At 31.2% G+C, this 21648-nt stretch overlaps 1 protein-coding gene across 2 annotated transcripts in view; it reads left to right on the forward strand.

Moving 5' to 3' along the window:
- The window catches only part of LOC129744739 (protein king tubby 1), a 165222-nt gene that overhangs the window by 10715 nt on the left and 132859 nt on the right, over nucleotides 1-21648 (forward strand). Inside the window, exon 1 of one of the 2 annotated variants that reach the window (XM_055737426.1) lies at nucleotides 4048-5462. The exons of the other annotated variant lie outside the window; for it this stretch is intronic. Coding sequence (XP_055593401.1) covers nucleotides 5418-5462 — 45 coding nt within the window. The 5' untranslated portion in view covers nucleotides 4048-5417. Of the gene's footprint in view, nucleotides 1-4047; nucleotides 5463-21648 lie in introns of those variants that run through there. 2 annotated transcript variants of the gene reach the window in all.

Genomic DNA, 21648 nt, shown 5'->3' on the forward strand with positions numbered 1-21648 from the left:
AGGACAGTGTCCTCCAGAATCACGGGAGACACATTTCTTGTAATTTTTTTCTCTTGCTCTTGTTTAAAAAAGGATTTTTTCTCTCTTTTTTACCAATGCAGAAAAAATTATAACCGCTAACCATTTCTGCTTATCGTTTTTTGCGGTTACCTACTGTTGATTTTTTGGTGGCCGGTACTCGCGCAGATTTTAATTGATTGATGGTTAAAAATTTAAGTTGAGGCTGCGAAGAACGCATTGCATTAGAGAGCAGCACGGCTGTGTGGACAAATTCTACCATTGGTCAGGATTCTTTCCCCCGTTTTGGATGCTTTGGTTGGCCAATCGACTCAGCTAGCTGCCATGGACCCGGAGCGCAAGGCTTTAAATTCCATAGTTCACCCGGCGCGTAGGTAAGTTTAATTGCCATCCAGCGTTTTGGTTACGAAAGTAATGAAAATCTTTTTTTGTTTATTTACAGAGGACTGTCTCGTCTTTGGTGCTTTGAAAGTGAAAAGGGTTGAGATGTGCAAAACTAGTGAAATAAGGTGAAATATAATAAAATGCTTGAAATATATTTTTCTTGTTGTATTTTTTTTCCTGAACAGTGCATTGAAAGCAATTAAAAAAATAAAAGAATTTAAACTAAGGGAGAGGGTAGCAGAATTTACGACAAACGGGTGAAAACCGTTTCGAGCTCACAGGAGATAATCGTTTCGAACCTACAGGACAATTTGACAGTTCTTTTCCTGAGCTGTTTTGCTGTCCTGAAATCGTCCTGTAATTTCAGCTGTTGAAAATACAGGACGAAATCGATCCGATCACAGGAGAAAAGATTAAGTGTGTAGTAACAATCGGTTCTGTATCCCTATTTGAAATATCGTGTTACTGTTCGGAAATCTAAATACACAGCAAGAAAAAATCGTGTAAATTTAGATCGAAAACGATGCACGAAAACGGAACATCAATTTTGATATAAAATTCTACCACGGTGTATTTTTCTCAACAATGTAATTTTTGAGGCGTGTAAATTTAGATCGAAAACAATGCACGAAAACGGATGACATAAACCGTCGTGTAAAAATACACAATGATGTAAATTTCAAAACATATTAGCGTTTATTATACAAATCTTTTTAAAATAATCAGACTTTGGGAATTGTTTATGAATAAATACGCCACATGTGTCATTTTATTTAACATGTATTGCCGATACACTGCAAACTCAAAAAACGCACACCATCACTGGCAGCTGGAATTGTGGTTGTGTCCGATGATCCCCTACAGGGCGATGTTTTGCCGATCAGCGTCAGGCAGCATTCTTGAATCCTTCCGGAACAGCATAGTAATCGGAATCCCCTAAACATTAGAAACATTCAACATTGATTCGGCTTTTGATCCATTTATAAAACAGCAATTCCTGCAATCGAAAGAGAATTTGAAGTTCCATTTTTTTCATTTCGTCTATAACTATAACCTACCATTTTTTAATTCAATTCTAGAAGGAATTTGGTTCGGTTTTTATACTAAATTAACTGCGGAAGCGATTTTTTTTTCTTGTCGCACAATAAACCACCATCTCGGATAAAAACATAACAATTTATGCCGCGAAAAAAAGGAAAACAATGGATCTGTCGTGTTTTATATTGTTTTCGATGTAATTTTATATTGAGATATATTTTTTAGATCAGGGCGTGTAAACATAGATCATACAAATTTAAGTTTATACCAATGATTCAAAAATAGATCAAAAAGAGTGTAAAATTACATAAGTTTTGAATTACACTGGTCAAAAAGTAGATCACTCGTATTTTAGATTGCGTATACTTTTAGAAATTTTTTGCTGTGTAGGGTTACCAAGCATAGGATTGGTAATTTTCAGAGTAATCTTAGTGATGTAACTTAATGGTTTTGTTGTGCATCTGAACTCCAATTATACGGAATTCAAAAATCTGTTGCAAGATTTGATAGTTCATTATTTAGTTCGGAGATTTTTAGAAGATATGGGCACAGTTGCTCCAGATTATCCAGAAAATTTAGAAACAATAAAAAAAAATGAATTCAAAGTGATCTGAAAATAAACTGCTGATTTTTTAAAATGGTTTTTCGCGTATGTGGTATAATCCGCATTACTTAAATGCGTCGAAAATCGATTTCAATTTCGTTGGAGAACCTTAGTTTACACAAGCGACCAAATCTGCTATGTAACATGGTTCTCAAGTGACGCCAGAAAAAAGAATTTTGAAATGATGTGATTTTTTTAGTAGTTGAATGACCCAGTTCCAATACAGCTAAAAGACGGCGATTTCCGGTTCCTTTAGTGAAATCGATACCGGTTTGTTTATTCGAACTGTGCACTGAATTACATTGCGAACTAGCACTGAATTGAACTGCGAACTGCGAAAGAAGTGCGACCTGTCGAATAAATTAAATTTTAAATGTGTGTTTTTCCACACGCTGATACCCTGACTGTTAAACATTGCCGAAATTTTACTTCAATGCTAAAAATACCAATTGAATTGTGCGATTTCTCATATGACTTGTGGACTAAAATAAGGTAAGCAAAATTGCAATTATTATAAGGGAGTGCGTAAAACCGAAAATAACACTACGAACGAAAATATTTTTGAAGTAAGTGAAATGTCAAGAAATATATTTTTACTGGTGGGTTTAGAGGCGAAGGGTAATGTAGAGAATAATGGATAAATTAAAGATAAAGAGAATCATAATATGTATTGCAATGAACAAACCTATTTCGATTCATGATATTACCCACAATTACCTAAATGAAAATAAGCGTTTGAACGAAAGAGAAAGATGCTCTCCGCTCTTGATCACAACAGAGTGGGAATAAGTAGGAATCAACGGCATGCTGCTAACTACTTTTAGCTCGAACGGTCGTTTGTAGCGGACTTCAGTTTGTTGATTAATTTCAACTCGAATTTGAAATGAAATTCACTACACAAACAAAAGACTAAAAATGACAAAAAATAACTTAAAAATGATGGAGACAGAAAAAAATAACAAATATGACAAAAAACATCATAAACAAAACAAGAAAAGTGCTAAATGCATCAAAAACATTATAAGAAGAGGTAAAAAATAATTAAAAATGGTAAACAATATATTCAAAATTATGTTAATGATAAAAATAATAGTTTTTCTGAAGAAATAATAGAAAAAAGGTGAGGAAAAAACCGTTTGATTTTGGCAACACAAAATGTTGAACTTGGTCTGTATTTGTTTATTTTTTTTATGGGCCTTTGTTTGTAGATCTGATATTTTTTCAGTGTTAATTGTGTTGATGCTGCATGGGAACGGCTAAAATAACTCGTTCATTCATTCACTCATTCATTCAGTTTTAAAAAAATGCTCTCCAAATTTCTTCTGTGTGGAGTGGACATGGACACTGTTGGCATGGAGGTCCAAACGATCCAAACAAACCCAGCTCGAATATGAACCAAAAGAATGCATGATTGAATCAATAAATTTCGAGCAACATAAAAAGCCATGCACTTGAAGTGATTTGATTCTATAATTATATTCTCAAATTCATAATCCGTTTATGTGAAATTTTGATTATACAATTAAGAAAAGAAATTTCCAATATTGAAAATCTCATTCTGTGTTGAGAATTTTTGTTTGAAAAATTTAGAATTGAAATTTAACAAAAAAGAATCATGGCAAGTGGTAAACAAATTCATAATAGTTTTTTTTATTAAATCATGTTTTGCGTGACATTTTGCTATGTTAACATTTGAAAATCCAAATAACCACCTTGACACGTGCTAAGCAGAGCAACGTATGAAACACACGTGGTCGGTTGTGTTCGTGAAATTGCTGCAAAAACGGAACGGTAGAATTTGTACGGAACCATTCACCCCACTACATCAATGCCAACGGGAGCAAAACAACGATAAATAAACCCATATATCTACCAATACAAACCCGCGATCGTCGTCGGACGGAGCGGATGAGTTTCATTCTAGTTCAGCACTAGCAGAATTGAATCAACGGAACACGGCCACCGATGTTGGTTCATTATTGTTTGAAAAAGCGTGCAGCTGGCAGGACGCAAAAGTTATAGGCGCATCGCTGCCGACCAAGTCCTGGCGTATTTAGTTACTCTCAGATACCTAGTCCTGTGGTGTTTTTTAGTCACCACCGTCGAGTGACCCTAGACCAAGGATTCGAGCTATCGTGAATTTTGAACATAAATATACGGTGAATACGGTATACGGTATACGGTATACGGTATACGGAATACGGAATACGGTATACGCATCGAGTGTATTACAGTCCAGTCAGTGGAAGGTAGTGATAGTTGGCCCCGTTTTTTTCATCCGTAGCTTGGAATCGAATAGCGACCCAAACAGTGCAGTTTTGTTGTGGTAATTTTTTCCCTCAGGGTTCCGTCAACTCTTCCGAGAGAGACAAAACAAGTTTGTGCAATCTGGATTCGATAACCAGGATCCAGTTCCGGGATACAAGTGTTCCACTTAAAACATTCCAGATGGTTTGGAATTGATTCTACATTGATACCCGCCTAGGTTACTATAGGAATATTTTACGAAGCGGATATATAACGCAAAGCTAAACCGATCCGGAGAAGAGGGTGGGACGGGTTATAGTTCCTAAGTCCCGGGAACGAAAAAAGAACCCTACAAGCACAGACACAAAAACCCCTTGGTGATGAATCGTCAAAGTCGTAGTCCTCGTCGTCGTTTGACATATCGATAAAATAAAATATAGCGTTCGCGATTTGCTGCTACTGAGGGCCTACTCTCGCGTGACCAATCCAGCCGGTTCCCAGAAGGATTATACGACGACGGCGGCCTACATATAGAGGAGGTAGAGGGAGGTTCTTCGAACTTCATCGACCGATAGACCAATCGACCGGAAAGTAGAATTCAGAGCTGTTTAAACGATATCTTTCCTTCCTCCGTGTGTCCCCTTACATACGCATACGCCTCGGGGATTTGATTGCGCTTATAGGCAAATCCGTGGAAGAGGGTCAATCCTAGACCGACAGGTGTCGCATGGCATACAACAGATACAAACTATATAAGTTGTATTTCCACCAGAAAATAGTTTGTTGTTGATCACCAGGAGTGTGTTTGACCGATGTGCTAAAGTGTGTCGCAAAGTTGCCCGTTTTTAATTGACCTTTGGGGACTTCCAAAGGGTCCCCTCAATAAAACCCCTTAATACCCTTAATGGTAGCAAATACTACGTCAGTGAGTGAGTGAAATCTCCGTAAACAAAGGCAGTTGTGGTCGGGTTAGTGAGTTGCAGTTTTGTTTGTTTCCTACTGTCCCCGTCAGGACACCTGTATTCGAAAAAAACGTATCAATATACTAAGCTAAAAGAAAAAAAACGCAGAAAGTGTTCCCCCCGGAGAGAGTGTGGTACGAGGTGGAAGGCGACCTGCAGACACTATGAGTGCAATCAATAACAGCAGACACCAGAAATTGGAACAGCAAGTAAGTACCTAACTATCTACCGATATCGTTTTACATAATAACGATTTCAACCCTTTGCCCGAAACTAGCAGTCCACTCCGTTTTGGACTTGGCTTTAGTCCTAATATTTGTTTGGGGTTGTCCGGGCTGGATAGAATGGGGGGAATTTGTTCGACTGATTTATAGTCTTGAAGAGGTGCTCCAGAATAACCATAAGAGCCAGTTCCCAGATGAGGGCACTATTTGTATTTGTTCTCAAAGCCTCACAAAATCACTATTTTTAAAAGCTTTTTTTTAAGTATTGCCAGGACTTTGTCGGCACCAATTTTAAAATATGCTAAAATTGTTATCAAAAAGGTCTATCATACTATTAGTAATTTTAGTACTTAAAATAGGAAGCAGAATTTAAACTCATTATTAAAAAAATTAAAAACAGAATCTTAAATGTTTTAAACTGTGCATAAAAATCTTAAAAAAAAAATGAAAATATATATGTTTAATCTAAATTTGGATTTCAAAATCAATACAACAGATTCGGGTCTAGTAATTAACGTGCCTAATATTGTTTTCTTTGCCTAATATTTTATTTTTCTCAACTTCAACAGAACAAAAAGAACTTACATGTGAACAATCAAATTCTGTAGCATATTTTAAGGTGGGCGTTGGTCTACTGATTACTGCTTCACTGCTAGCCGTCTGTGATGCTAGTCTCAACGATAATTATTCGTCGCATTGAAATCCCGCAGAGGGTTAAGCTGGTGGAGACTACTTATTTTCTCCACCAGTAGTTAGCCCACGTTTTTTATATACCTAGTCAGTCATCCGCAATGTGAAAAATTATGGGACTTTTTCCTTTTATTTTTGTGTTTTTTTCCTCTTCATTGATTGTCTAGTCGAGATTATTTTTGTATACGACAAGCTAACACATAGTGATGATGAATTTTGAGTAGCACCCCTTTTAGATGGCACAATATTGTTAATGGTTGAATATGTAATGGTTGGAATATGTTTTACATAGTAGGAATAAACATACAAATTAAAACAAGTGAAAGTACGCAATATATCGAAGAAATGCGTTCAGCTAAATTAATATATTGTTGAAACTTTCAGTAATTCGATTATTGTGTTTAGAAGGATAATTACCCAGTGAAAATCTGCTGTGGCGACCGTTAAAAACTGGATGGACTTTAATGACAACCAGGCAATTTACTCGTAAATTGGTTTTTCTACTTTTCGACCATGAATTTGCTTTCTGTAATCTACATATTCCAAGAGATTTGATGGTATGGTAGTTAGTGTATTCAATTTAATGTAATTTTTAAAAATTTGTCATTTTTTAAATTACAAAAAAAATTAATCGCGCAAACGGAAACCAATACACAATGGGCAAATTTGGACCTAAAATCCCAAAAAATCGAAGCGCTCAAAAAATGGAATACTGTTTTAACCCGCAGGATATCAAACTCATATTATTGTTTTTACATATCCTCATCGTCGATGGCCTTTTGAGAAAACTTAAAAAAACAATCGATGATCCGATTCTAGCTATGAAATGAAAACACTCAATTCAATGAAGCAGCGCTTTAATATGGCGACTATCAGAAAAAGCCATAAGTGATTCAAGTTCAATATGTTCGCTTTTGTATTTGCGAGAAGCCTCGCCATGAAGTAGCGTTGAGTCAGCAAACGCTTTTTTTTTACTTTTATGAAACATTGAGAACTAGCATTAAACGGATTTTTCAACTGGATGTACTTTGTTCATGTTAGTGATAAATTCACTTTGCTCCTTGTCGTAAAACTAGAAGAACACTATTCATAATTGAGATATCGAATAATTTAAAATGGGCTCGTGGTATAGCTCAGTTGGCAAGTCTGTTGCTTCCTGAGCCGATGTCCGCGAGTTCGAGCCCAAGAGTAAACATCGAACACAGTTGTACCGGATGTTTTTCAATAACGATCCGCCAACTGCAACGTCGATAAAGTCGCGAATGCCATAAAGATGGTAAAACGACTATAATCGAAACAAAAAAAAAAGAATAATTTAAAATGAAAAGAAAGACACAAAGAGAGAGCACTGATGACCCATCAGAGAAATCGAAGAGTAGAGGTGCATTGAAAACGCCAAAGATTTAGAATAGAATGCCTTTTTTCTGTTATTTTCCGGGGTCATATCCAAAGCCAACCGATAAGGAATAAATCTATCGATAAAAAGTGGTATTGGTGCAACCATCCTACTACAATTGCTCGTATTCATCCTTCTACACCCACAAATCAGACTCTACTCCAATAATGCACTTCCTTGGATGTGGAATTATCGGTATAAGATTCTATGCCGGACCGGCATTAAGAGGCTTTCTTATAACTGGCATTGTCCTCCAAGCGCAACCGTATTGCATATGTCTAAAAGAAATCAAATAAAACATATCCTATCACAAGACAAAGCAGGATGGAAACAATCAGCTTGTTTTTCAGAAAAAGTCTGGAAGATTTTGAAAAAATGTCTGGATAAGTCAGGATGGCGAACTTTATAGGTGACGACCTTTTGCAGTGTAGGAAATAATGCTCATGACTTGATAATAATCATACATTCTATACACTACCAATGCCTGAGACCATTGTGGTATTGTCGGCAGTACTTTGTCCTATGCTATACTCCTTGTTTTACATCCATATGCGTAGCATTCCTCATTTTTCAGTTACTAATTCGAATCATTTCCTGCTACTTTATAACACAAATTTGAATTTTGTCTGTTTTTTGAAAAACATCTTGTCCAAATTCAAAAGTCTGGAAATGTCTGGAAGAAATGTCAAAAGTCTGGAAGTTTGGAAACCTAAAAAAATATCTGACAAAAGTCCAAAAAGTCTGGAAGATCCAGACAAAATCTGGAAGGTTGACATCACTGGTTTCCAACCGACGCGACGGCAAAAACCCACCAGCCAAGATGAGCTGTGCGTCAATAGAAAACAGTTTCTAGTTTCCCAATCCCACCAAAAAATACCGGCCAAGCGGCAGACGTCCAATGCAGTGCATTTTTTGGTATTCGGCAGTGGTACAAAGACTATGACAATAAATTTTCGTATGATACCGACTCAGATGGTGCACTGGGTAAGATATCAGACTGGCAAGCAGTGAGTTCGATTCTCACTATTTTTTTTGGTAATGAATTATCCAATATTTAAGATGAAAATCCCATAAAATATTTTTCTTGTTTCGCTTGAATGTAGTGGTCATGCATCATTTTGCTCGGGAGCTCGAGTCTTTATGCCAGTAGTGCTTTTCCAATCAAACCATATTTGGTACAGTACACTTTCAGCGCATTTTCGGTACAGAGATTTGTTAAATAGGCATTGGATTTTGGCAACCTCTTCTATGGGTGTACTAGCAGTTCCAGTAGCTAGAATGTTCACAAACGTTTCCCAAAACGATTCCCCGACCGATATTCCTCCTTCTTTGGGGGTCGAATATTCAAATCACATGGAAAGTAGTCGTCAGCCAGCGAACCAATTCAGATAGTTCACTGCTGCTGCTTCTGCTCTTTGCATAATGTTGTTATGATTGGATGCTTCGAGAAAAAGGGTGGGTCGGTAGTGTGGGATACAGAGAAGAAATAAAAATTTCTGACACCACCCCGGCCGCCATCACAAATGGGTCATTGTAATCGATTTTTTTCGTGCATATACTAGTAGTTTTACCATTCTTGGGGCTCCCTTTTTAGTATAGCTGTGAATGGTGGGGAGAGAACCATCATTCTCGCAAGTTTTAATTTCCCATGCACTATCCTTTCGGTTCGGGGTATCCTTCAGGAGGTGGTGATGGTGTGGCGTCAATGAATGGATGTAGGTTTTCGTTTCATGTGCTCTTGCAAGGAAAAGCTCCGGGCGCTTTATATTTTATGATATTTGTTTCGGATGCTACCTGTTTCCATTTTCCCCGTAGCAAGGGTTTTGTTTGAAATGTTCAATGTAACTTATTTTCTTCGAGTGGTATATCACCGTATGTGTTTTTCTTAAATTATAAACCTAAAAAAAATAACACAAGTCTGAAAACACAAACATCAAAAGGCGAAAACTGCGAGCAAACATAAGAGAGATGCAAATTCGAAATTTGGGTTATACACCGGACCTCACCGAAGCTCATGGCTCATGGCGGATAAGAGGTTGTATTGTGGTTGTTAAACAATAATAATACCCGTGATGGTTGTTGCTTTTTTTCCGTACCCATCTGACCGATGTTATTTCTGCGAAGTTACTCTCACCTAACGTATTATCCGTTAGACCGGCTTTTAGGATTTATTTATCTAAGGTTTACATTGAATATTGTTGGGACTTAATCAAAAATTTGCCATGTTCACAATGTAATATTTTCAAATAATTTCATCCAACTGTGTTATGGTCTTGTTCCATGAATTTCGACAGAATCGCATATCAAGCCGGTCTAGCCATTCGAGAGGATGTTATTCGGAGATACATATATGATTGTTCCGCACCCGTAGCCGATCAAACATGTGTCAGATAAAAGGTAAAACATCGATGAGTTAAATTGAGCTGGAAAAGAGCGTGAAAGTGCCTCAATCGCCAAACCATACCTATTGCCTGACCACCATTATCATTATCGACAGGCATGCTTATTGTTGTTATTGGACCGTCCGAGTATTGATCGGAACATCCCAACCTCAAACATCATCATGGATGTACCTTTTGAGCCACACTGGTCATTAATAAAGAAAACATTACTGCTTCGTTATTGTATGAGTCGTATTTTGACGTTTTGGGTACACTTTTTCGTTTCTCATTTGGGAGGTTTATAAGCTCGAATTATCTCTAGGTTATGGTAGAACAGTTCACTGGTATGGAAAGTTATTTAACTAAATTGTTAACAAGATATATTCACAGTGTTTTAATTTGCAAATTAAAGAGTATTGTCGCGAAAAATGAACAACCTATTCTTATGGCGTAGGAAAAAAAATAACGCAAATACCTAAAAAAAGATGTTTAGAGTGCAAACCATTGGTGCTATTTCTCTAAGTTAAAAAATAAAAAAAATTTCAAAACTTCAAAATGAACTTCTTAGACCTTCAGCAACCTTGAGCAACCTTTTGAACCCACGGGCTAATTTGAATTTGAAATAACAACAAACGAACAATACCAGCAGGGCCGGATTAAACCATCGGGGGCCCGGGGCCCGGGGCCCCTATGATTCATTTTTTTCAAATGCCAACCTGAATATTTTAAACGAGTTAAAGAACAGGAGATGAGCTCAATATACTCTTTTCAAATTGCCATGTTTTCTGTGTAGAAGATGGTTTCTGGTATCTTCAAATAAAAATTATCAATCAATCAAGTGCAAACATTGCGGAAGAGTTTAGAAATTTCTCTAAATGAAAGCTCTGATTTGAGCTTCCACATGCAAAATTTAATTCTCAGTTTTTTTAATACCCTTATCACCAACTAAAATTCTCTGATTTAAAATAATGACCGGATATATATTTTAAATGTTTTTCATTTCATCATTGATCGTCTGGTTTGTGCGTCATCGAGAAATTTTCACCTTATGACAATAGGAAAGTACCATGAAGATTTGAAACATAAAACACAAAATTCAAAAAAAAAAAAAATAAACAAAATAATTAGAGCTAAAGCAGAAATTGCAGCAAATGTGTATTTCAATTTTATACCTTTGAAACACAAACAAAACGTTTTCGTGGGATCTTTATGAATATGATTCTCATCAGATAAAAAAAGTTATCAAATTGTTATTCTGAATCTGAAAAAAGTGTCATTCGATGCTCCCGATGCCAAAGGGGTATAAATAAAAAACTTATCGTTTGAAAAAAAAAAAAACATTTCAGAATAGACATTAAATGTTTAAAATACAGAATCAGTTATCATTGAAAAGAGTCAGATAAGGAATCCAAATGAGTGAAGAACCTAAAACAAACATCATGAGTTCTCAAAATTCAGAAAAACCATGGAACTGAACTTCAGTAACTGAAGTAACAACCCCAGACTTGAAAATCTCAATGAACTGAATCTGGAAAAATAAATGATGAAAAAAACATAGGAATATTCATGTTAAAAGAATCACTCAAAGATATTAGCAACTCAACTATGAGATCGAAATGATATGCTGAATTCTTGATTTTTACTTCAGTATAGGGTAAAATTTTTGTTAAAGTAGTTGAAGATGATTAAATACGAATTTTAAACCAAAGACAAAAATTGGGATGGAAATTCAATAAAGAAACTCAGTACTGTCAATTGGTCCAATTTAAGCAACTACAGTTATTTTTATAGATTTTATTTTCAAAAATTCAAAAGGGTTTAGAATTTATCAACCAACGAAAATAATCAATAATAATGATTAAAAAGTGAAAAGTTATTATCATACCCGGTATTAATCCAGATACTGCCCTGGTAAAATTTTGAAATGTTTATCATAAAGCTTCCGAAGCCGCCGAAGCTCCCAAATCCGAGGTGGCCGCCGACCCGCCGTCCTAAGCGGCGGCCCCAAGACATTGGTCTAGGTTTGCCGGGGCTTCCTAGGTCTGCGTGAAAGCTAGGGGTGATCCCTTAGCCCCGTCCGCCACGCGACAGCGTGAAGGACAAAACGTCTTTCAAGTTCGAACGCGCAGCGTGAGGAGTCGGATACCAAAACGGTTTTTTGAAGGACCATGGTAAGCATTAAATCAATTAAAGTACCATAAAACATAAACAAAGCACAATATTGGTTCTAAAATAAATTTAGTTGGAAAATTTCAAAGTTGTAGTTTCATTTAAAAAAAATCATTTTGAAAAAATTAATTTCGAATCATATGAAATTTACAAGAATTCATTAGAAATAAAAACAATTAAAAATACAAGAGGAAAAAATCTGGGATTTGTGCCATTCTGGGAAATGTTCCATTCTGGGGAAAAAATTCTGGGAAATGATCCATTCTGGGAAATGGTGCATTCTGGGGAATTTTTTTCTGGGAAATGGTTCATTCTGGGGTTTGATTTCGGGTATTTGTCATTTTTGGAAAAATTCATTCTGGGCAATGGTTTTCGGGTAAATAGGATACAATCGCTATTTAAGAGCAGTAACTATTACTTGGAAAGTTAACGTAATAAAAAACATTATCATTGTGCAAGACGTTTGCATGTAATGAAAATAAGGAGATGTTTTTCTTTATTTTACCTGACTAAGATGTTTCGATAAAAAAAAACTTGAAATGTTTTTCCTCATATTCACTTAATTTTGTTTTGAATTCGGTTTACATTATTTTTGTCCAGATTTTGGGTAGACAATTTTGAAATTCAATACCAAGGCTTTGATGTTCTCAACCCGAAATATACGGAAGAACTTCTTCACTGTTTCCTCTAGGGGACCCCCTTAATTTATGTAAGAGAAACACTATTCTAAATATTATTTCACGGGGCCCTTTTAGTTGTTTTGTATATTTCAAGTTTTTATTCCGATTTTCTTGTTTTGATTTCTTTTCATAGATTTATAGAAAATGAGGTAGTATGATTAAAGTAATGTTAATTTTTATTCCCTCGGGAGGCCCCCCTGAGCCGGGTGGGGGAGGGGGCAATTGCCCCTTTTGCCCCCCCCCCCTTTAATGCGGCCTTGAATACCAGACAAAATTTAATAGCTTCTAACATCACTTGGTATATCTTGATCATTTTATATTTATCTTAATTTTCAATTGATTTGTACTTCTTCGGAACATTCGTTCTTCCAAATAAAGACATCATTTACTTTGGATTTATATTGAACAAGTTTTTTTTAAGGCTTTTATATGGTTGATAAAAAAGTTTGGACTTTTTTTTAACGACTATTTTTTTTTACCAAAAACCCTTGTTTTCTCATACCGTTGTAACTATTTATCATGCCTTTCTTTTCGCACATCTCACAAATTTTCTGGAACGAGCGATAGCTTATAATGAGAATAATATATTTCAAAGAAATCACTATCTTCTCAGCGTTGGGCGTTGAATCGTTATTGAACATTAATACCATTTTTCTGTGAGTATTTTTGAGAAGTTCCTCCACAATATAAATTTGTCTTCCAAGTCCCGAGCTTTTTACTTACAAACGGTGAAAAACAGTGTTTTTAAATTAGAATTCTCGTATAAAATCATGCATTGAGATATTGAGCAAAATTTTGAAAATAATAGAAACATTCATAATTACGAACATTCAAAACTACAGTCAGCATTCTAGATTCTTGAATTGTTTTTACAGATCTCATGGATTTTTTCAATACCATTCAAAAACCTTTGCGATATGATTTATATAACCGATTTATGAATGTCTTATGATTTTGGTATTATCAATCATAAATATGTGTGCAGCTTTAAGGCTTAATTAAGCCACTTTATTGAAAATTTTCGAAATTTTCAAGAACTTAGTGAGATCTTTTATTAAAATCACTTCAATATTCTTTTGAACACTTCTGAATTTTCTATTTTTCAATATTTAATGTTCAGGAGTGATTTTGACGAAATCGAAATAAAATTTAAATTATAAAAATCCGATAAAAGTTGCAGATATTTCTGTTTAGTTTTTTAAACCCATACAAAATGTATGGAAATATATGTACATGCAAAACGGTCTATAACTTTTTTTCGCTTGATCCAAAACTTGATAAGTTGATCCTAGGCTTAGAATCATCACTCCACTTAAGTTTTAGAGTTTTACAGTATTGCCAGAACTAACAACTTCAAGGCGTTTGAGTATCGCCGTTGAGTTGTTCAATCAAAGTAAATTTTTGCACAGTTTGTTATCGTGATAAAAGGGTCAATAATAGGTGGTAGTAGCAGTAAAATTTTTGGCATTTAAAAACCTTCATATTGCTAAGGCCCACACTCTAATGGAGGCGTTTTCTATATGACGCCATTACGTATGAATGTCATGTCATCAAGGTCGAAATAAAGAGAAATTCGATACCCGAGCTGTGTTTTGGGCTAAGGGTGGTCTGTATAATGTGTAGTTTGAAGACTAGTGAAGGAGGGCTGCCATACATATTCAACTTAAAATACGACATAACTTGAACAATATTCAGGTTATTTTCATAAAATTGGTTCACAAAAAAAAAAATTTACCTAGTATGATGATTGGTTTGATTATACAAAATGATTGATTGATTCCTCTTACTTTTGAAACTCCCCTTCAATATTCATAGCAGAACATCGGCAGAGCTCATACAATTTTCATGTTTTTGATGAAATTTGGTACACGTTCAAGTTTTAACATACCGAGTTAATTTATTTTACTTATAGACCCTCCCACTTTAAAAAAGGTTACTCTTTTGAAACGAGCAGTCCCATACAAAATCAAAACAAAAAAGGGTAAAACTCGATTTTTTTTATTTGTTTTTCATTCGCTGTGAAACATAGAGAAAGAGCAAATAGGAATTGAGTTTTGAATACGACCCAACTCTTACAATTATTCAGTGATTTGACTTTTCAAATTCAAATTAACACAAAGATATCTTTCCATAACGACTTATTTGACTCAAAACTGATGAATTAACGATCTTGGAAAGTCCATATCATTTCAAGCAGAGGTTATAGAAAAAAATCAGCTTAAGGATTGAATTCAAAACATTGAATTCAGATGTAATTTGGTCTGTCTGTGATTCAAGTATGCAAGTCTGTTTTAATAATTAGTTATTTTTGTTGAAATGTTTACAAAGTTTCAGGTGAAATACTGCCTGTTTGTTTATTTGTCTTAGCTTCGATACTTTACTCGTTTTCATACGTAGATTATTCATCCCAAGTTTCGATGACGATTTAATTTATTCAGCGAATAAACCTTCGTTTAAAATTGTAAGCAAGAACGATATGAGACATGCAATTAACGGGTTAACGTATTTGAACGAGCGTCAGTTAGCATTAGCACTCTCGCGTGGCGGTAGATGCATCATACTGTGACGCGATACGAGTCTCGGTTCGCGTGTTGTGACTTACATATTTGTTATACAATCATATGATAAATAAACGAACGACGTTGTTTTTATTTGTAATAATTTGGCATAGCTAAAATATTAAAAAATAAAAACAATGGTTCAAATTAAATTTTCGTGGAAATAATGAAACTAAATTATGCACACTTTTTGACGGTCGCCATAGAAGGACAAACAATCAACACGTTTTATTCACTGTGTTCAAAATTTTTATAAATTTTCGTACACACGTAAGAAGTTCAAGAATCTACTAATACCGCATCCACCTATAATCAAATCAAGCTTGTGTAAAACTGTGCTCGTTAGGTTTCCAATCCAGTCTAGTCCTGGATCAATGAACTCACTCATTCTCTGTCAAACAACAGCAAGTTACATTCAATTACATGGAGCCTAACAAGGGGACATGACTGGAATTTTGAACAATCCGAAAAGCCTGTCCTGAAAGTCAAATTTGCATTTCGGAATGGGTGGAAGTGTAGCACAACGAAAAAGAAAAAAAAATCAGGAATAGAAGCCAATCAAACAACCATTAGCCATGGAAACCCCCTTCATTTTTCCGAACTGGCACATAAAACCCATCATTGTTGTTGTTGACTAAAGGACCTTTCTTCAAACAAAATGGAACTTCCACCTTCCACACCACATTTTTATCCACCTTTCCTCAAAGTCGATGTTCATAACAACTTGGAACAAACGAGGCTTGTTTCAGTTTTTGTTTTGTTTTTAGTTTATTTCAATTCATATGCGGAGGTTTAGTTTTTTTTCTGGAAAATATTCTACGTTCCCCTCTACTCCTACTGAAATGAAGCCCTGAGTTCGGGGAGACATTTCAATGTCTAAACTCCGGTACAACAGCAGACTGACTACAAAGCCGTCGTTGTTGTACTTCACAGATTTTCCTGGAAAACATCTCGTTGTTCTTTCGATTGCATACGGTTGGCTGACTAGCTAGTTACGAACGCCGGCTGGATGACTAGAAATCTGCTTCCGAAATACACCCATAACGTAGTTCCCTCAACTACAGTCAAAAAATACAGTCGTTTTTTAATAAATTTCTTATTTTCATTTCGTAAAAAGATTTTTCAATAGAAGAACAAGAAATACTAGAATTTTTTTAAAATTTGAAACATAAAATGCTTTTGGGTGTATTGGTTGGGTGAGTAGCGAGAAATTTCGATCAATTTCCAATCTACCCGAGCATAAGTTCTAACGAGATTTCGCCAATTTTATTTGCAGAGAAACAGTGAGTATTTTTTTCTTAAGTCTTTGTTTAAAGATCTAAGTTTGAATATTTTCTGTACCGAATTCACGAGAGTTGTGAACAACGCTTGTACTTGTTAGAGAATTGTACATTTGTATGTATGTCTAATTGCTGATACACTTCAAGCTATCTAAAAAAAAAAGACTTAAAACTTCATAATAATCAGCATTTTGCCTTTGATAACTGATTTTCAATTATGGGTCTTAATTTCTTTTCACAATTTTGTGATTTAATAAAATTTATCAATCCAGAATTCTAGTTAAGAAATGTACCTTTTGTATATCTGGATTTTAAATCTCAATTTCAATTATCAGTGTATTAGATCATTATTCTAATCGAAGAGAAAATCTCTGAATTCTAGGTCTAATAAAAAATCTGAAATCTGAATAGAAAAGATTAAAATGGAATCTGAATCTTTGAAACTGAATCCTGCTATTAGAAACTTAATTAGAACTATGTATGTATTGAAATATGATTATGAATATGAATATGAATACCAATCTGGAATATGAAACTTTAATTTTAGAAATGAAATCTCTAATCCAAATCTGAAATTCTAAATCTGAAACAGTTTGAATTAAAAAAATTGGATTAGTATAATTTTAAAGTAAAAATATTAAAAAAAAACAAATTTAAAAATTGGTTAGAAAATTATTATTTTGATATTTTAATTGGTTTAAAAAAATCAAAAGCAGTGGAAACACAATTTAAAAATTATAACAAGAATGTTTCAAATATAATACAAATGCAGAATTTAAAACTATATAAAAATTAGAAAAAATAATTCGAAAAACTAAAACAAAAAAAAACTAAAAAAACTAAAAAAAACTAAAAAGAATTATGAGAAAAAGTAAAACAATTGAATTTCAACAAGAAAATTCAAACAAAAAAAAAATTAAATATAAATCATAACCAAAAAAAACCTACAGAAAAATTGGAAAAAACTTGTAAAACATATTGAAATAAAAAAAATGAATTAAAAAAAAAATGACAGAAAATGGAAAAAAATAAGAGAAAATTAAAAAAAAGAGAATTTCAAAACAACTAAATAATTGAAAAAAAAAACATTAAATGGGATTAAAAAAAAAGAATATTGAAAAGTTTAATAGAAGTAAAGTTAAAAATTAAATATGTTAAAGTAAAGCAAACAATAAAAAAAAGTAAAATGGTAGAAAAAATTAAAAATAATAAAATAAATGTTTGGGAATAATAATTGGAGAAAAATTTAAAAAATAATAAAAAAATCAAAGTAGTAAAAAAATACACAGAATATTTTAAAAAATAGTAGAAAATTTAAAGAAAAAACGTTGAAAAATTAAACAATTACATAAAAAATAAAAACATATTTTACACAATAAATGAAAACTGAGGAAAACATGTTAAAAAATTTTAGAGAATTGATAATTGAAGAAAAATAAAAGATAATTGGTGAAAATAATAGATTAGGCCGGAACATTTAGGTATTGAAATCTTCTTTTGTCACCCTTTCTCCCTCCTCGATTTTTCCGAAAATCCCATAAGAGGAATTAATAAAGTTCTAAGATTTTTTTTAGCAAAACTTGATAAGTTTATCGGAAAATTCAATCAGTTGAAAGAGCGAAAATCCAACTGAAGCAAATGGACATCAATTTGTTCCAATATATTAAGATATTTTGTATTATATGCCCCTCGTGATGTTTCAACACCAAGGGGCAAAAGTATGGATTGTCTTATTTAAAAAAATAAAAAATATTGAAAAAATAAATTAAAATTGATAAAAATAATGGAAATTTAATTGATAGAAGAAAAAATAAAAATTTAATAAAATTTAATTTTTTTTAAAGGAATATAAATGATTTTTTTTTTGGAATTTTAAAATTTAAAAATTCAATAAAAAAGAAACAATAAGAAAATTTGAAATGAAAAATAAGAATAAGAATAAGAAAATTTGAAAAAAGAGAATTTAGAAAAAAAATGAAAAAAAGAAAGTGGTTTTTTAAACAATTAAAGAACCCAGTAAGAATTTAAAAATAAAATAAAAATAAATACCAAAACTAATAATAAAATCAACAAAAACTAGCAAGTACATTTAAAAATAAGGAAAAAACAGAAAAAAAAACAAAAAATAAAAAAAACAGAAAAAATAAAAAAAGTTGAAAAACAGAAAAAAAGAAAAAATAGAAAAAAAAACAAAACCGGAAAAAAACGGGAAATAATTTAAAAAAACGGAAAAAAATAAAAAAAAACGGAAGAAAATAAAAAAAAAAACGGAAAAAAATTACGGAAAAAACCGAAAAAATGAAAAAAAAACGAAAAAAACGAAAAAAAATAAAAAAAACGGAAAAAATAAAAAAAAAAACAGAAAAAAAATAAAAAAACAGAAAAAATATAAAAATGGAAAAAAATAAAAAACGGAAAAAAAAGAAAAACTATAAAAATAAAAAAAAAATTAAAAAAAGGGAAAAAATAAAAAAAGGGTAAAAAATAAAAAAAAATGAAAAAAATCAAAGAATGAAAAAATAAAAAAAAAGCAAAAAATTAATACGTAATACTGAAAAAAACGAAAACGAAAAAAAAATAATAAAATAGAAAAAAAAAATAAAACAGAAAAAAAAAATAAAATAGAAAAAATAATAAAATAGAAAAAATAAAAAAAAAAATAAAAAAAGTTATCTAAAAAAAAATAAACCAAGAAAAAAAATAAATCAAATAGAAAAAAATAAATCAAATAAAAAAAATAAATCGAATAAAAAAAATAAATCAAATAAAAAAAAAATCTAATAAATAAAAAAATAATTAGAAAAATAAAAAAAAAAATAAAAAAAAATTTAAAAAATTAAAAAAATAAAAAAAAATAAAAACACCAGAAAACAAATTTGAAAAAATTAAAAAAATTTAAAAAAAAATTTAAAAAAATTAAAAAAAAAAATTAAAAGAATAAAAAAATAAAAAAAAATTTAAAAAAATAAAACAAAATTTAAAAAATTTAAAAAAAAACTAAAAAAAAAATAAAAAAAAAAATTAAAAAATAAATAAAAAAAAAGAAAATAAAAAAAATAAAAAAAAATTAAAAAATATAAAAAAAATTAAAAAATTTAAAAAATTAAAAAAATAAAAAAATCAAAAAAGTTAAAAAATAAAAACATTTAAAAAAAAATTAAAAAAAAATAAAAAGATCAAAAAGGTAAGAAAAGAAAAAAAAATGGAAAAAAAAAATTAAAATAGGAACAAAATGGAAAAAAAGAAAAACATAAAAATAAATTTGAAAAAAGAAAATGAAATAAAAATGAGAAAAACAGAAAAAAAATAAAAAAATGGGAAAAATTGAAAATGGAAAATAATAAAAAAAGAAAAAAATAAAAATTTGAAAAAAAAAGGAAAAATAAAAAAATGGAATAAGAACAAATGAAAAAAATTAAAGGAAAAACAACAATGGAAAAAAATTGAAAAAATAAAAAAAAAATTGGAAAAATACAAAAAAATCAGAAAAAATAAAAAAAAAATTAGAAAAATAAAAAAAAATTGGAAAAAATAAAATAAAATCCGAAAATATAAAAAAATTGGCAAGAATTTGAAAAAATAAAAAAAATCGGGAAAAAATTAAAAAAAATTGGAAACAATTAAAAAATATTGGTGAAAATAAAATAAAAACTTTAAAATTAAAAAATTGGAAAAATAAAAAAAATTGGAAAAAATAAAATAAAATTGGAAAAAACTAAAAAAAAAAAAATACGAAAAAACAAAACAAATATGTATTTGAAAAAATAAAAAAAAATATAAAAAAAAAATCAATAAAAAATGAGAAAAAAAAATCTAAAAAAAAAATTGAAAAAAAATTAGAAAAAAAAAAAAAAAATTGGAAAAAGGAAAAAAATTGGAAAAAATAATAAAAAGGAAAAATTGAACAAATGGAAAAAAGGGAAACAATAAAAAGTAGAATTATTCAAAAGAATGAGAAAAATTGAAAAAAAGATTTAAAAAAAATATATAAAAAAATGGAAACGTTGAAAAAAGGAAAACATAAAAATAAGAAAACAAAAGTGAAAAAAATTAAAAAATGCCAAAAGAAAAAAAAAATGGAACTAATATTTAAAAAATCACAAAAATAATAAAACTTAAAAATTTAAAAAAAAATCGTAACATTTTAAAAAGCTTAAGAAAATGTACAAAAAAAAAAAAAATAAAAAAAAATAAAAAAAAAAATAAAATAAAATAAAATGAATAAAATAAAAAACTGAATAAATTAAAAAAAATGAAAAAAATAGAAAAAAATGAAAAAAAAAACTAATAAAATAAAAAAAAATTTAGTAGAAAATAATACATATAAAAAACTAAACGTAAAAAAAATTAAAATGAAAAAAATTAAATATTTAAAAACAAATGAAAAACAATGAAATTTGAAAATTAACTTGAAAATGAAAAAAAAATCATGAAAATAAATAAAAAAAAATAAAAAAAAATAAAAAAAAATAAAAACATAAAAAAAATAAACAAAACAAAATCTATCATTGAACTTGCACTACATTTGATTGTTACTTGTTGATTGTTATTTCGAATAAAAAATTAAATCAAATTGAATTAAATAATGGATATAAATTAATATAATGAAGAAATAATGAAGGAAAAACAAATTAATTTTTGGATTTTTACTTGAATAAAGAAGGGATCTGGATATCACAGAATTTTTTTCCAGATGGTTTATCAGCCATTTAAAGTTTTTAAACTTTTTATAACAATCTTATAATATCAGATGTTTTAGATGAACAGAAAGATATATGATCAAATATCAAGTTCTAAGGTTTTTTTTTCATTCGGAGTGAAAAAGCTCAAGCGAAAAGTGCAACACCTTTAGAATTTCAATTGCCCATGCTGTTGGCAGAGGGAGGAAGCCTTCAAAAGAGTGATGTTGTATGTTTGATATTAGTTTTTCCCCCCTCATTTCTAAAGAGGGATACTCAATTTTACCAGCTTGTAAACAACCGAGCAGAAGTATGTAACTATAGTAGAAGACGTGTCT

Source organism: Uranotaenia lowii, chromosome 2, assembly GCF_029784155.1.
Source record: "Uranotaenia lowii strain MFRU-FL chromosome 2, ASM2978415v1, whole genome shotgun sequence".
Lineage (NCBI taxonomy): Eukaryota > Metazoa > Arthropoda > Insecta > Diptera > Culicidae > Uranotaenia > Uranotaenia lowii.